Source organism: Cucurbita moschata, unplaced genomic scaffold (assembly GCF_002738365.1).
Source record: "Cucurbita moschata cultivar Rifu unplaced genomic scaffold, Cmos_1.0 Cmo_Scf00023, whole genome shotgun sequence".
In the NCBI taxonomy this organism is placed as follows: Eukaryota; Viridiplantae; Streptophyta; class Magnoliopsida; order Cucurbitales; family Cucurbitaceae; genus Cucurbita; species Cucurbita moschata.
Window position 1 is genome coordinate 1,300,111 of NW_019268539.1, and position 14,033 is coordinate 1,314,143.

A 14,033-nucleotide genomic window follows, 5' to 3' on the forward strand; every position below is an offset into this window, starting at 1 on the left:
AGGAGAAGCTCGAAAAGGTAAGCTCAAAGAAGACAATGTCTACTAACGGTCGGGTTTGACTGTTACAAATGGTATAAGAGTCAACACCGAATGGTGTGCTAGCGAGGATAGTGGGAGTGGGCTCCCAAGGGAGGTGGATTGTGAGACCCTACATTGGTCAGAGAGATGAACGAAAAAAACCTCTCTAGTAGACGCGTTTTAAAACTTTGAGATGAAGCCCAAAATGAAATCTGAAAGAGGACAATATATAGTAGTGGACTTAAGTTATTACGCTATTCAGATTTTCTGGATCAGTTTTGGTCACATGTGAAAAGAAATATGTCCTTCGGACACAAATTCCCTCCAATTTCTCCTCTCTAGATTTCAAGCCACTGAAGTCCTCATGAAAATTGCACTTTTGGGTATTTGCACATACAATCAGGTCTGAACATAAGTTAGTCAAGTATCTAATTTTTTTAGTATAAATTTGTTTCTTTCATTTATTATGTAATATTGAGAGGAAAAGGATGACACACAGAAATCGAAAAATGGTATCAGAGTCAGATATCGAGTGGTGTGCCAGCGAGGACGCTAGCCTTTAAGGGGGTGGATTGTGAGATCTCACATCGATTGGAGAGAGGAACAAAACATTCCTTATAAGGTATGAATAAGGATATGAAAATCTCTCTCTAGCAGACGCGTTTTAAAATCATGAGACTGACGATGATACATAACGAGCTAAAGCAGGAGAGAATATTCTATTCACTAATATAAAATAATAAAATAAAATCCCAGTTTACCACAACGTCATTTCTAGACTGTATGGCCTTTGCTTAAATGAAGCAAACCAAAAAGGGATACTCTTATCTGAGCTGAGCTATTTTTGAAACAAATGAGCTATCTACTAAATCTCTACTCTTTTTACACTCAAAAGAATGGTACTTCCAGTTGTTCCTACTTCCCCATGAGAATTCAGTAAGCCTCATAATTTTTTGAACACCATTCGACCCGACTGATCCTCATCGAAAAACCGTTTTATGAACTTATCCCAACGATCCCTTCGTTTTGTCGATGAGGCAACCGACGCGTCTTCGATTGATTGCCTAGAATTCTCACCTTCTTCCAATTCAGTGAATGTTCCATAGGAGATTGGTATGTTTTCATCAGGGATTTCCAACGCAGCAGCTCGCTCGAGAGCTGCCTTGTACTCTTCGCCGTGTCCTCGTTCTACCGAAGCCTGCCGTTGCATCCTCTGCTGCACTGGGATTTCTAAGGCTTTATCATTCTCCATCATGATCTGGGGAGAGGAAAAAACATAACCTTTTTTCAACACATTAACTTGTATGAATCATCACAAATAATTGGGTGACTTACATCAAGAGCCTTCTGAGACTCTCTTTCTATCCAGATGATAGCATGGTCTGAAGTAGCGTTGCAAGAAAGGACTAAATGCTCAAACCTCTTATCTACAGGCACTGCTGTCTTTACTTCTGGAGGAAATCTTCCTATCCTGCAAATTCATAACATCCCTTTATGTAAAAATGATACTACTCCATTGACAAAAGCTCGGAGAAAGATGAGCGATCTTTCAATACGCTAGAGATTACACAAAAAAACGGTGCTCCGGTCGACGAACATCTTAAACAGGACAATAATCACAAAACTCAACCACGACCATGGAAGCAAGAGATCTAATGCGATCACAACCATAACAAGAATACGAAAGGTGTACCTCACTGTAACAGTTCAAGCACTCTAAGCTAATTTTCGACTAGATCTTAGACAGCAAGCATAATAGAATCTGCCAAAAAGTATGTCAAGCATCCATCGTCAAACATTATAACAGATATCATCCACTTTGACCCATTATGTATCGCCTCACGGTTTTAAAACGTGTCTACTAAGGAGAAAGTTTCATACCTTTATAAGGAATGTTTCGTTTCTTTCTCCAACCGATGTGGGATCTCACAAATATTTACCAATTTCTTTCTAGTTGCGTCTAAGCAACAACTACCATGGCACTAGATCAAGTAACGTTAGGTTTATCGGAAGGTTTACCAATCTGTATCAATAAATCTTTTGAACATTAAAAAGTGTCTGACAAGACTATTAACCTTCAATTTTGTGAATAACAAATCTTTACATTCGAGAAGTGTCTAACGAGTCCCTAAACTTTTAATTTTGTGTCTAATAAGTCTTTAAACGAGCCATAAAAAACTTGGTTTGAAAATTTCTACTATTGGGATTATAGAGTCCAAAAAAAACATTTTTCAAAACAAAATTACCAAATATTTTCCAATCTGAAACATAAAAGAGAATCCAAATTGCATACCGAACAAGCTTAAGAGTTCCCTAACTAGTTAACAATAAACTGCTTGGATTGATTGAATAAAGCCTTTCATACCTAAACGGTTTACGCTCAACAATGTGATACAGACGCCCGGGAGCATAAAGACGTCGTGGATCCTTAAGCATCTTCTCCTCCATTGTGCAGGTATCCTTCAAGCACATCACGCATAATAAACATGGAAGGCTGTTCAAATATGGATACTCAATCAGTATGATGCATAATATCCAGCACATAACAAGTGAAAAAGTGTTTCGTTCACTTGCAAGAAAGATGTCTTCGATAAATGCCTAGTCAGAAAGCCTAATATTGTAACGACCCAAGTCCACCACTAGCAGATATTGTCCTCTTTGGACTTTCCCTTTCGGGCTTACGCTTCTGCTAGGGAAAGGTTTCCACACCCTTATAAAGGGTGTTTCGTTCTCCTCCCCAACCAATGTGGATTCTCACATATTGGACAATTAAAGTTCTTTTTTATAGTTAGTTCGGTTCATGCTTGTTGAAACATAGATGAAAGATGTGTCCATAACTTCGAGATGGTAGGCTAGATTGTATGTTTACCAGACAAGTGACTTGAATACGTCTTCCAAAGCGGTAGTAGTCCGAGGTAAGAAATCATCCTGGTACATCAAAATAATGCACATTTAGTATAATTACTTAATGCCAAGAGGAAAGAACAAATGAAGATTCATTGCTTTCAAAAGAATGAACAGTCAGCAAAACTATATGATCATCTTACATCTGCATAGTGCAGAAGTAATACGCATTATGCAAACTTAATCATCAAGCATATGAAATGTGCTGCCTGTTGTGGGATTTCACGCATCTTCAGCCCATAGTCCTGAAATTTCAAACACTGAGCTTTGCTTCTCTGAAAGCTTTATAGAAAGTAGCTATACTCTCCCATTTGTTGATTTTAGTGGTAAGAACATGATCAGTATTATTCTGTTGCTTCATGCCCGATCGATAAAATTGTTTCTCGTAAAAAAACAGAAAAGCTATGTTGGTTAGTTTCAGAAAGCATTTCCAACATCGATGTGTTTCCTTTCTTGATGAAAAGTATGAGATCCCACATCGGTTGGAGAGGAGAACGAAACATTCTTTATAACAGTGTGGAAACCTCTCCCTAGCAGACACGTTTTAGAAACCTTGAGGGGAAGCCCGAAAGGGAAAGCCTAAAGAGGACAATATCTGCTAACAGTGGACTTGGGCCGTTACAAATGGTATCAGAGCCAGACACCAGACGATATGCCAGCAAGGAGGTTGAGCCCCAAGGGGAGGTGGACACGAGGCAGTGTGCCAGCAAGGACGCTAGACCCTGAAGGGGTGGATTGGGGCATCCCATATCGATTGGAGAAGGGAACGAGTGCCAGCGATGATGCTAGGCCCCGAAGGGAGGTGGATTGTGAGATCCCACAACGATTGGGGAGGAGAAAGAAACATTATTTATAAGAGTGTGGAAACCTCTCCCTAGCAGACACGTTTTAAAAACCTTGAGGGGAAGCCCAAAAGGAAAAGTCCAAAGAGGACAATATCTGCTAGCGGTGGGCTTGGGTCGTTACAAAAAGCTTCGAATATGATATGTTACGGAGTACAGAGTTGATAGATGCAATCCCTTAAGTACAAGGTATCAAAGATAGTCTTGACCGAACTTAACCACATAACGCATGGATTCAATATGTAGCTTGCAAACCAAACCGAATTGTGCTTAATATAAAGCCTCAAATAACTTAAACCTATGAAGTATAAACATTCAGAGAAAACAAGTTTGTTTGCAGGCCATATTTGATGACTCTACCTGGAGTACTACAGAGTTGATCACATCGGCGTATCTCACGGCCAAATTTAGTGACATACACCGAGGCGGAGCGATAGCGAAGCATCTGAGCCTCTTCCTCTGAATGTTCCCCAATCTATCCTGTTTCTGCAGTGCGATTATCGTCAACAATGCCACGACTCCGGCCCCTAGGGAATGGCCAACAAATGTCAAGGTGTAACCTGGATTATTCTCAACCAGTTCCCTTAATACCTCACATTCTGATTCAAAAATCCATATAGCTGCCTTCAAGAGACCATTGTGCACATATCCACCACAAAACTTAGTCTGCCCAAGTTTGTTATCTAGCAGGACTGCATAGTCACTTTCTTTTGCCAAATTAAGTCCTCTAACTCCCAAGACTACATCGCCGTGATCATGATCGAGGTAAATCATATACGGCGAAACACGACCGAGAGTTTCTTCATAATCCTTTCGTAGTAGCACCCAATCAGGATTAATACCATAACCACCTGGAGGAGCCCATAGGGGGTTCCGGAGATCATCTTCGTAGACCGATAGAATTAATCGACAATACCGAGGAATAGGTTCGAATTCCTCGGTCGTGGCTGGGCTCCAGTTTTCACTTTCATGGCCAGCATTATAGAGAAACTTCAACCACAACCAACGAGCACATGCTATACAGTAAACACCTTCAGCGACCGGAATACAACAGGCCAATGACATAGGAAACGAAGCTAGGAACACATGAAGTTATCAGAATCAAATACATTCCAACATGAACGTTTAACAGCAGAACTTAAAAAAACAGGATAATATCCATCTCTAGTGAAAGGAACAACTGGAAGTGAAGAAATTCAACTGGCTCTAATGCATCAAGAACTCAAAATATTACACATGGAGTATAAAACATGAATTCTAGAAGGGGACAAGAAAATCAATGATTTCAAATCTTCCCAGAACACTCAAATTAGCAAAAACAAACTCAGATGAACCAATGAAACCTAAATTTTGAATCAAAAGAAGAACAAAATCATATAAAAATCAGCAGCCTAAAGCCAGCAAGAAAGAGATCCATCACAGAAGAACAACTGGGAAACCATAAATCATCACTAAACTGCTCATTCAGCTATCAAAAAACTAAAAAGAACAAAGCTCGAAGGAGTGAAGACAGACAAAAAATGGAGGGACAATGACATCCAAGTGATAAAAATTTCCCAAGTTAGAAAAATTGCAGCCTCCCACAGTTATGAACAGAGTAGCATTTGGATTAGCAACAATAATAAACAATCAAATTATTATTCAATAGTAAGAGACAAAACTACAACAGGTGTAGAACGTTGTCTGGTGAGAAAAACAACAAAGAACAGAGAACAGTGGAAGAATTAAGTATACCTGCCACACCCAACGCCAGTCAAACCCATTTCAGCGATGGATATAAGCATCTACCATTCAGATTCCACGAGCTTCGCATAATTAACTCTTTATTTTCTAACGCGAATATAAAATTTAGAATTAGCAGCAAACATTCTTGAAGCAATTGATACCCATTACGGTGTTCTCGTACTTGCGGGACCAATTTAGGGCCCGAATCATCACTGGAATGAACTCGGGCGGTGATAATTCCTTCGAAGGCCCATTTCTTCGTCGCATCGATCCAAGGTTTCGTTTAGAAACGGCTGGTTCCTCGATTGTCGGCTTTGTACACAAATGTACAACAGAGGAGGATGGATTGGGGATTTGCAAAAAGGGTAAGAATTTGAGGAAAGGATTTCACTAATTTCTTTTAATTTTTACACATTACTTCTCAATTTCCAACGGATTAAACAAAAGATACAACGTGATTCATGCCATGGGGTTGGTGGATTGCAATAATTTAAATGAAATAATATCGAGCTAAGATTCTTTCTTGAAGGGCGTGATGGAAGATGAGTAAGACCCGAACGAACGTACGATCGGGTCCATTTTGGTTTTTTATCTCGTGCATGATAGTAGGAATAAATGTTGGGCGTGCAATGTATGATCTAAATACAAGTATCAATTTGATGCCTCTATTGATATTTAAACCGTTAAAAAACGATGAAGCTAGGCTCTTTATGATGATCTTACAACTAGTATATAGCTCTATAGCTAAGCCAACCGGGAATATCGAGGATGTTCTATTGAGGATTGTTAGTCAACTGAAACTATCTAGAATGTTCTTGGAAAAGTTGAGACTTGAACTGTTATCGTATCAACTACGTTCACTAGGTCCTTGCAATGCGTAACGAGGCAAACCCGTTGGACGATAGTAGCAAAGCTGAAGGCGTGAGAATGCCTCTAAGAGCCCTTCGATCTCTCGTTTGTAATTCTTTTGCTAATGATAGTCACCTCTTCCCCTAAGATCGAACTCTCTATGAGATTCATAGCTGCAATACGTATAGATTCTTTTTTCATAGACAAAGCTAACTCGGTCATAGCTCGTTATCTACTAAACGAGCCTTCACTACCTGCCTATGAGGTGATTTGATAAACCGATACGTGAGCTAAGACTCCCATGTTTCTCCCGACACCAATGGCTTACTCTACTGGGGATCAATGACATTTCCGCCTATATATATTTATAAAATTTCATAGGTATTTTTTTAAATAAATATTAACGATAAAGGTATTTTAATTTTTTTTATTAATTATTTTTTATATTTTGATTAAACAATAATATTTGGTATTATTTAAGCGTGTATTTCTTTGCTGTTTTCTCCTTCCTCCAAAACCCTTCATTCAGGATTCGAGGTCGAGAAATTGTAGGTTATGGAGGAAATCAAAGCGCCACAGTCCGCGCCACTTCCTCCAAGCACAGCTCCATCTCAACCCACTCCGCCATTGCCTCCTCTTCCTCCCAAGCCCAAGAAGAGGCCACTCGACAGAAATGCTTATATCCAATATACAAAGATGCGCGCTGTTATTAGAGATCTTCGTCCTCATTTTCTCGAGGTATGATTCCAGATCAATTTCCATGTCATGGTTAATCGATTATAATCTCTGGTAGTTTTGAACGATTTCTCGATCTCTATTTTCTGGGTTTTTCTTTGCATCTGGTAAAATGGCGGTTTAGAAGCTTGAAATTTAGGGGAATGTTTGTTTTGGGGAAGTTTGGTTTTGCTAATTTAGTGTGAGTTCGTTCGTTCTCTATGTTTCGACGAGTTTCTCATTGGCAGTGTATTTGAGACTATTTTGCTGTGGGTTTTCTACTTTCTCTTGAAGGTTTTGAAGACTCCCGAGTTTCGCAATTGCAAGGCAGCCAATGAAATTCGAGAAAGTAAGTGCATTTTGATTCTCCTTTGTGGCTTTTGTTCGTTCATTGTGTTCTAACACTTTGCCTCAATGGAACATTTTTGCATGTTCATATTGTTTGAAATGCGAGTATCTTGGGAGCTAGTTTCAAACTAACGTGGAAGAGAATAAAGGGGGTGTAAAATCACCTAAACTTAGACAATTAGAACACTCTCCTTTTTGGGCCAGCCTTTGGGAGGGGAACACTCATTCGTTTATGTCTCGACAATTGCTTGATGCCAGAATCATCCACCCATGTGCTATATATATCTTTCTCCCAAGTCTCCACATGTTTCGTGGATAATTGGAATTCAGTTCTCCTCTCACAACTGCAAGTAACTGTACACTACTCCAAGGACTACTCCCAAGCGGTGCCCCATTCATGCTCACCATTTGTCATGTAGGGGTGAAGATTGCTAGATGTGTCACTTGTCTTGCAATCTTGTTCTTGCTTGGTCCAGACATGTCACTTGTCTCATGTCTTTAGGTTTATGGAGTTTGTGGCTATCTTTTGGTCTACTTCATCTTCCTTTTGTTAACTATATAAGAATCCACATTTCTTTTCAAAATTGCACAACATCCTTTGAGGTTGGTTGATGGAGCTTCACTCCATTGAGGTTCTTTTCGTGGATGGTGGATGAGCACCAACTACTTTGGTGTCATCCATTGCTTGTAAAGGGCACCTTTAACACACACCTTCGTTGTTTTGTGCGAGCCAACCTGCCTCAATGTGTGCACATGTCATCGTGCAAGTGCAAGTGATCTATCTACCCATTCCATGCACCCGTCCTCTGCACGTCTCTTGTATGTGCAGCCTCCATATGACTCCCTTGCCTTGAGGTTACGCATATGCTGCTTACAAGTGTTGGTGCCTTAGTCCATTGGTGATCACCCATGCATTACTCCATTGTGTTGTCGCCTATATGCATGAGCCCCCTTTGGTGTGAAGGGCTTAATAAGAATGTCCTGTGTGCCCTTGGACTTCCTGTTTTCTCATGCTCCATCCATTGGCCTTGTGTCAATGTGCCATTGTGCCAATGTTGATATTCAACCTCTCATATCTTGTGTTAATCTTTGTTTGTCTCCCCTTGTCTCTTTCTTCTATTGGCTCTAGTTCTCTATCTCTTTCCTCCGTCAGATCTCAAGCACCAAGGGTCTAACAAGGATTTGGCGTTTATCCATGAGAGGAACTTATATGGTCAAAGAAGCATACACTATTTTGAAATGAAGCATAGATTCTTTTATAGCTAAGAAAAGGGAGATGGAGGAGATCATAGGATAGCCACAAACCCTAGACACAAGGCACGGGACAACGGGTATGTGTGGACCAAGCAAGAACAAAACGTGTGACAAGTGATACATACCTAGAAATAGGTACAGATATGATACATGGTGAGCATGGATGTGATACCCTTGTATGGATGATACTTTGCAAGCCGAATCTAGTCCTTGGATTTGTGGATAGTTACCTGCAGTTTTCGGAGGAGAGTAACTGAATTTCCATTATGGATGAAACATACGGAGGCTTGGGAGAAAGATAGCGTGCGGGGGATAAATTTTTCATTAAGAAATTTTCCCACAAGGGAGTTCCTTCCTCTTCCCTATAAAAGACGGAATGTACAAGGGGTCCTTTGGTGTGTGTACAACTTTTATATTATTTTGCTTGCGAATTTTACTGTTCTAAATTCTTAACGGCCTAAGTTGAGGGTGATCTTACACCCACTTTTTTCTCTTCCTCTTTAGTCTTTGTGGATGGTAGGTTGACTAAGATAGAACCTTAACTAATGACTAATATGCCTGTATGTCCTAAAATCTGCCTACTAATGTTGATAAATTTCCAGGCCAGCCCTATTGATTCCGTTTGTTTTCTCTTCTATTTTCTGGAATTACTTTAACTCATCCAACCAAACTGTTCAACCCCTCTAGCAATGATATTGTCACTCCTCTTACCCAACATTTAGCTTTAGCTCTTGGCTTTTGAGCTAAGCCCTTGCCCTACTCCAGTTCTATCTCCTTCGACTTGTTTCCTGCAGAAGTTAGATGGTTCCGTGATGTTTCTAGCTTGGTAATTTGCGAAGAAAATATTGCCTCAATCATCATCTGCAGTTTAGCATGAAAATCAAGAAACAACGACATTTAGAGATTCCATGTGAGATCCCACATTGATTGGAGAGAGGAACGAGTGCCAGCGATGACGCTGGGCCCCGAAGAGGGGTGGATTGTGAGATCCCACCTCGATTGGAGAGGGAAACAAAACATTCTTTATAAGGGCGTGGAAACCTCTCCTTAGCAGACGCGTTTTAAAAACCTTAAGGGGAAAGAAGCCCAAAGAGGACAATATCTGCTAGCGGTGGGCTTGGATTGTTACATTCCAACACCCGTGAATTGGAAAGCGTGAGAATACATGGTAGAATTTATGCTCAAGGTTTCTTGATTGACCCCTAGAATCTGCTACCATCTTTTCTGTTGGCTTTCAGCCTTTCTGCTGCCACCTCTATCAAAATCAAATCCCAAATATGGGAAGAAATTTCTTCACATGGGATTATACAGAAGGGGACAACTATTTTTGAATTGGCTGGACCCACATGCCTTCATGCATGACTCAAACTATTAATCGTTGGTTGACACATGAAATTACCACAAGACCAATGAATGTGGAATTCTCTATCTGAGCTGATTCAATGACTGTAATTAACTTTCAAGGAAATGTGTCTGAACATCTGAAACTTGCAGGAATAAAGCTTCTACAGGACATGTATATAATGATGATGGCAACAACTTCAGAATCTCTTTACATCGAAAAGACTAGCAACGTGCTCGATGGTCAGTCCTTATCAGTTGATAATCAAGATCAACGATCCCGGGAGCAACACCATGATGGTAAACAGGGGGGCAAGTCATCTACAAAATCTTATGAAAGTAACCACCCTTCAAGTCACGCCCCCGAAAAACATGGAGCAAATGATGGCCAGACATCTGGAACCTATATTGTTGGCGGATCGGCATTTGGCTGGAACTTCATCGCCTTCACAGGTACCGAACCGGTATATTATGGAGTTACAAAGGAAGAATTTCGGAAAAAAAATCCCATTGTTTCATCAGAGTCATGATCTGGAACACTTAGAAAAGTAGTATGCTGGGGAAATCTTCTTTGTTATGGTAAGTTTAGAAGAGCATTCAATAGATGAAATAGCTTCCTTCTATTTCTAGTGTGACTATACAATGTAGAAGTTTTTAAGTATGAAGATATTAACACGAGCTTCCTTTATCTAATACCTCTGATGATGGGGTTTGGGGTCTCTGTTGAGACAATTCCTGAGATTTGTAAATTTTATTAATCCTGATAATTTTATGTAGTCAGCAGATATTATTCAAGTCCAAATTAGAAGATATTGCTTGTTTTGATTCATTATGTATCGTCGTCAGCCTCATAGTTTTAAAACGCGACTAAAGAGAGGTTTCACTCTTATAAGGACCCCTCTTTGGAGCTAGCGTCCTTACCAGTACACTGCCTAGTAGTATCTACCTCTGATACCATTTGTAACTGTTAAAGCCCACCGCTGATATTTGTAACAGACTAAACACACTGTTAGTAGATATTATTTATATATATTATCCGCTTTAGTTCGTTACATAAGTAGATATTATTCGTATATATTGTCCACTTTAGCTCTGTTATGTAAGTAGATATTGTCCGTTTTAGTCCGTTACGTATCGCCGTCAGTCATCAGGTTTAAGAGTATCGATGTCACTCTTAAGATTTTAAAACGCGTCTGCTAGTGAGAAATTTTCATATCCTTATCAGGAATGTTCTGTTCTATTCCCCCTCTAACGGTGTAAATTCTCAGATCAAAGTTAAATTGGAGTTCAAACGGTAGGTATTAATTGGTTAATTAATTTAAATCCTATTATAATCTTTTTAACTAAATTATTAAATAGAGACTTAATATAGCTTAGAATTTGTTCATTAAATATTAATAATAACAACTAAAATAATTTCTCCTTTTTTTTAAAAAAAATGTAAATACTAAGAAGAAAAATACAAAATAAAATATTTGAAAGTTTTGAAAATAATAGGAATTAAAAAAACAAAAAACAAAAAACAAAAAATTAAACCTAACTTTAAAGTATGAACAATGTCCTCATCAATGTTTGAAATTGAGACCTTATCTATAATTTGTTAATATGTCCACCTCATTGAAATATATACCCAACTTTTATCCTCAATTAAATTTGATTTTTTTTTTCTTACCTTTTTATTAATTAATTTTATTATAATCATAATTAAATTAGTCGTTAATTTTTTGTCTCAATTAAAATTAATTAACTGAAGGTTAATATCAGGATTAAAACAGAAACAACAAACGTAAAATCTTCGAAATTTATGGATTAAATCAAAAGAAAACATTTTAAAACCTAATGTTGTGATAGAAATTAAATTCAAAATTTAAGGTTAATAATTTAAAATTCAAGGACTAAATAGAAATTATAATAAAAATTTCATAGCCACAATTATTTTATTTTATTTTATATTATCAATACTTAAATTGAAATTTTAAAAAATATTTAGATGATATAAAGAAAAATGTATATTTTTGTAAATAAAAAGAAAAGACAAAAAATGGAAATTTGTCAAAATGATATACAACTTTTATCATTTAATAATTTAAATACTTTCATATTTAAAAGGAAAATATTTTGAAATCAATTTGAGGACAAATGCATTTATAGCAAGCATTTTTATTATTAAATATTGTCTTCGAGCGTTTTTTTTTCTTTTCGAGTGAAACGCCCACTATCAGAAACGTATATCGTAAATGGTTTAGTATAGACACGAGAGAATTTGATGCTCGAGTGAACCCAGATGGATAGATGTTCTAAAATGTCTCAATGAAATAATCGACACATGGGTCAGTTCTCAATGGATATGTCCAAGCAAGCCAATATGACTGATGTATCTAGAGACATGAGATGACATCACAATACATGGGTTGTGTCGTTAGGAACCAAGATGACAATGAGATGCGACGTTGTTGTGTCATAATGATCACGAACAACATGTGTGGCTGAACAAATTTAGATTCTGGAGATGTTGTGTTCGGTTGGTGAAGGCAAACTCACCGACAGTCCAATGAAGTCACAAAGTTGAGCGACAGAATGAATATGGAGTATGAGTTCACTTACCTTCTAAGGGACGATATATGTTTTAGGTCAATAACTTTTACCACATAAATATTTACGTATTAAGTTAAGGAGATAAAAATACGTATTATTATCTATTTTTGTTAAATAATTTACAGTCGTCTTTATTTTATTAAGACAATAAGGTCGTTATATTCATTCTTCGTCCCTATCCGAATTGAAATTAAGGCTCTCTGTACCAATTTGCCCCCACAATGGACACTCCTTATCCAAAATTAATGAAGGGCAAAAAAATAATATAATAATAATAATAATAATAATAAATAAATAAATGCATATTTAAAATTTACAAGTACCAAGACTTATTAATATATTGTTCAAGACATTAAAAATATTAAATAATAAATATTTTATTTTATTAAATTAAATTTTAAAAAAAATCATTTGTTTTCCCACCTAAAAAACACGTGCAACAAATAACCAAAACGTTATTTTTATTTTATTTTATTTTTATAATAAACATGAAAATAATTTAATCGGTTATAATATTATGTAAATATAATTTATTAATTTGTCCGCAATCAAACCCAATATAATTAATCTTGTAATTTTTGAACCGAATCGAAGATCTAACCTAAATTCAATCTGAAAAATACAATTGATTTTCTAATGTGTGGAAGGATTTCGACCCTAAACCCTAAATCCAAATTTATATAGGCGAGTTCGTCACAGTTTACAAATCAAACTCAATACCGTTGATCTTTTAATTTTTAAAGGAACTTAAAATTCAAATTTATGGAGGTTGGTTCGTTAAAGTTAATAAATCGAACCCATTATAGTTGATCTTTTGATTATTGGATGGATCCGAACATTTACCATAAACCCTAAATCCAAATTTATAGAGGTTGGTTCGATAAAGTCGAAAAAATTAAACCCGATAAATTTTTTTTGAGGAATTTGAACATTTACCCTAAACCTTAAATTCAAATTTATAGATGTTGATTCGTCGAAATTAACAAATCAAACCTAATACAACATCTTCTACTCTTGGAGAGATTCGAACATCTACCTTAAACCGTACAAATTTATAGAGATTTGATAAGCACCAACAATACTGGATTAGTTTTTTCGTGTCTTTTCTAATATTTACAAAGTCAGAGGTCTTTTTAGTATCCTTGCAAACTTTCACAAGTAAAACTAGTTTAATGAATGATTCCAACTAAGAGCTGGTTATAAGAATAAATAACTCAGATTAAACTTGAAATCTATGATGGTCTCTCTTAAATATGAGAACGACGTACTCCAAAATTAGCTTGATAAAAATTAATCCAATAAATCGGTTTATCTTCAAACCTAAAGCACGTATGAAAAAAAGAATAACACCAAAAAAGTTTAAAAAAACACATGATTTTTGTATTGAGCATGATTTTAAACTTAATATTATATATCTTTACATACGCTGAAAAGATATTCCAA

The 14,033-nt window shown here is 37.1% G+C and overlaps 2 protein-coding genes across 2 annotated transcripts; one reads left to right on the forward strand and one right to left on the reverse strand.

Annotated features, from left to right (window-relative positions):
* Positions 1–735: 735 nt before the first annotated feature.
* On the reverse strand, positions 736–5,856 carry LOC111460358. The gene is made up of 6 exons (XM_023103596.1): positions 5,499–5,856; positions 4,125–4,840; positions 2,888–2,946; positions 2,384–2,512; positions 1,354–1,489; positions 736–1,276 (listed from the first exon to the last, which is right to left on the reverse strand). Exons 2-6 carry the CDS (start codon positions 4,827–4,829, stop codon positions 962–964), a joined length of 1,344 nt encoding a protein of 447 aa, XP_022959364.1. The 5' UTR covers positions 4,830–4,840; positions 5,499–5,856; the 3' UTR covers positions 736–961.
* A 964-nt stretch (positions 5,857–6,820) lies between these two features.
* LOC111460466 lies at positions 6,821–10,771 on the forward strand. Its single transcript, XM_023103738.1, has 3 exons — positions 6,821–7,076; positions 7,347–7,401; positions 10,149–10,771. Exons 1-3 carry the CDS (start codon positions 6,894–6,896, stop codon positions 10,523–10,525), a joined length of 615 nt encoding a protein of 204 aa, XP_022959506.1. The 5' UTR covers positions 6,821–6,893; the 3' UTR covers positions 10,526–10,771.
* Positions 10,772–14,033: the final 3,262 nt, after the last annotated feature.

Excerpts from the sequence above, each read along its gene's own strand:
- LOC111460358 (XM_023103596.1), bottom strand. The coding sequence starts at position 4,829 with ATGTCATTGGCCTGTTGTATTCCGGTCGCTGAAGGTGTTTACTGTATA. Across the intron at positions 1,490-2,383 it reads GTTGAGCGTAAACCGTTTAG|GATAGGAAGATTTCCTCCAG; the intron begins GTATGAAAGGCT and ends ATGAATTTGCAG. Across the intron at positions 1,277-1,353 it reads AGTCTCAGAAGGCTCTTGAT|ATCATGATGGAGAATGATAA; the intron begins GTAAGTCACCCA and ends TCCTCTCCCCAG.
- LOC111460466 (XM_023103738.1), top strand. The coding sequence starts at position 6,894 with ATGGAGGAAATCAAAGCGCCACAGTCCGCGCCACTTCCTCCAAGCACA. Across the intron at positions 7,077-7,346 it reads TTCGTCCTCATTTTCTCGAG|GTTTTGAAGACTCCCGAGTT; the intron begins GTATGATTCCAG and ends TTTCTCTTGAAG. Across the intron at positions 7,402-10,148 it reads AGCCAATGAAATTCGAGAAA|GAATAAAGCTTCTACAGGAC; the intron begins GTAAGTGCATTT and ends TGAAACTTGCAG.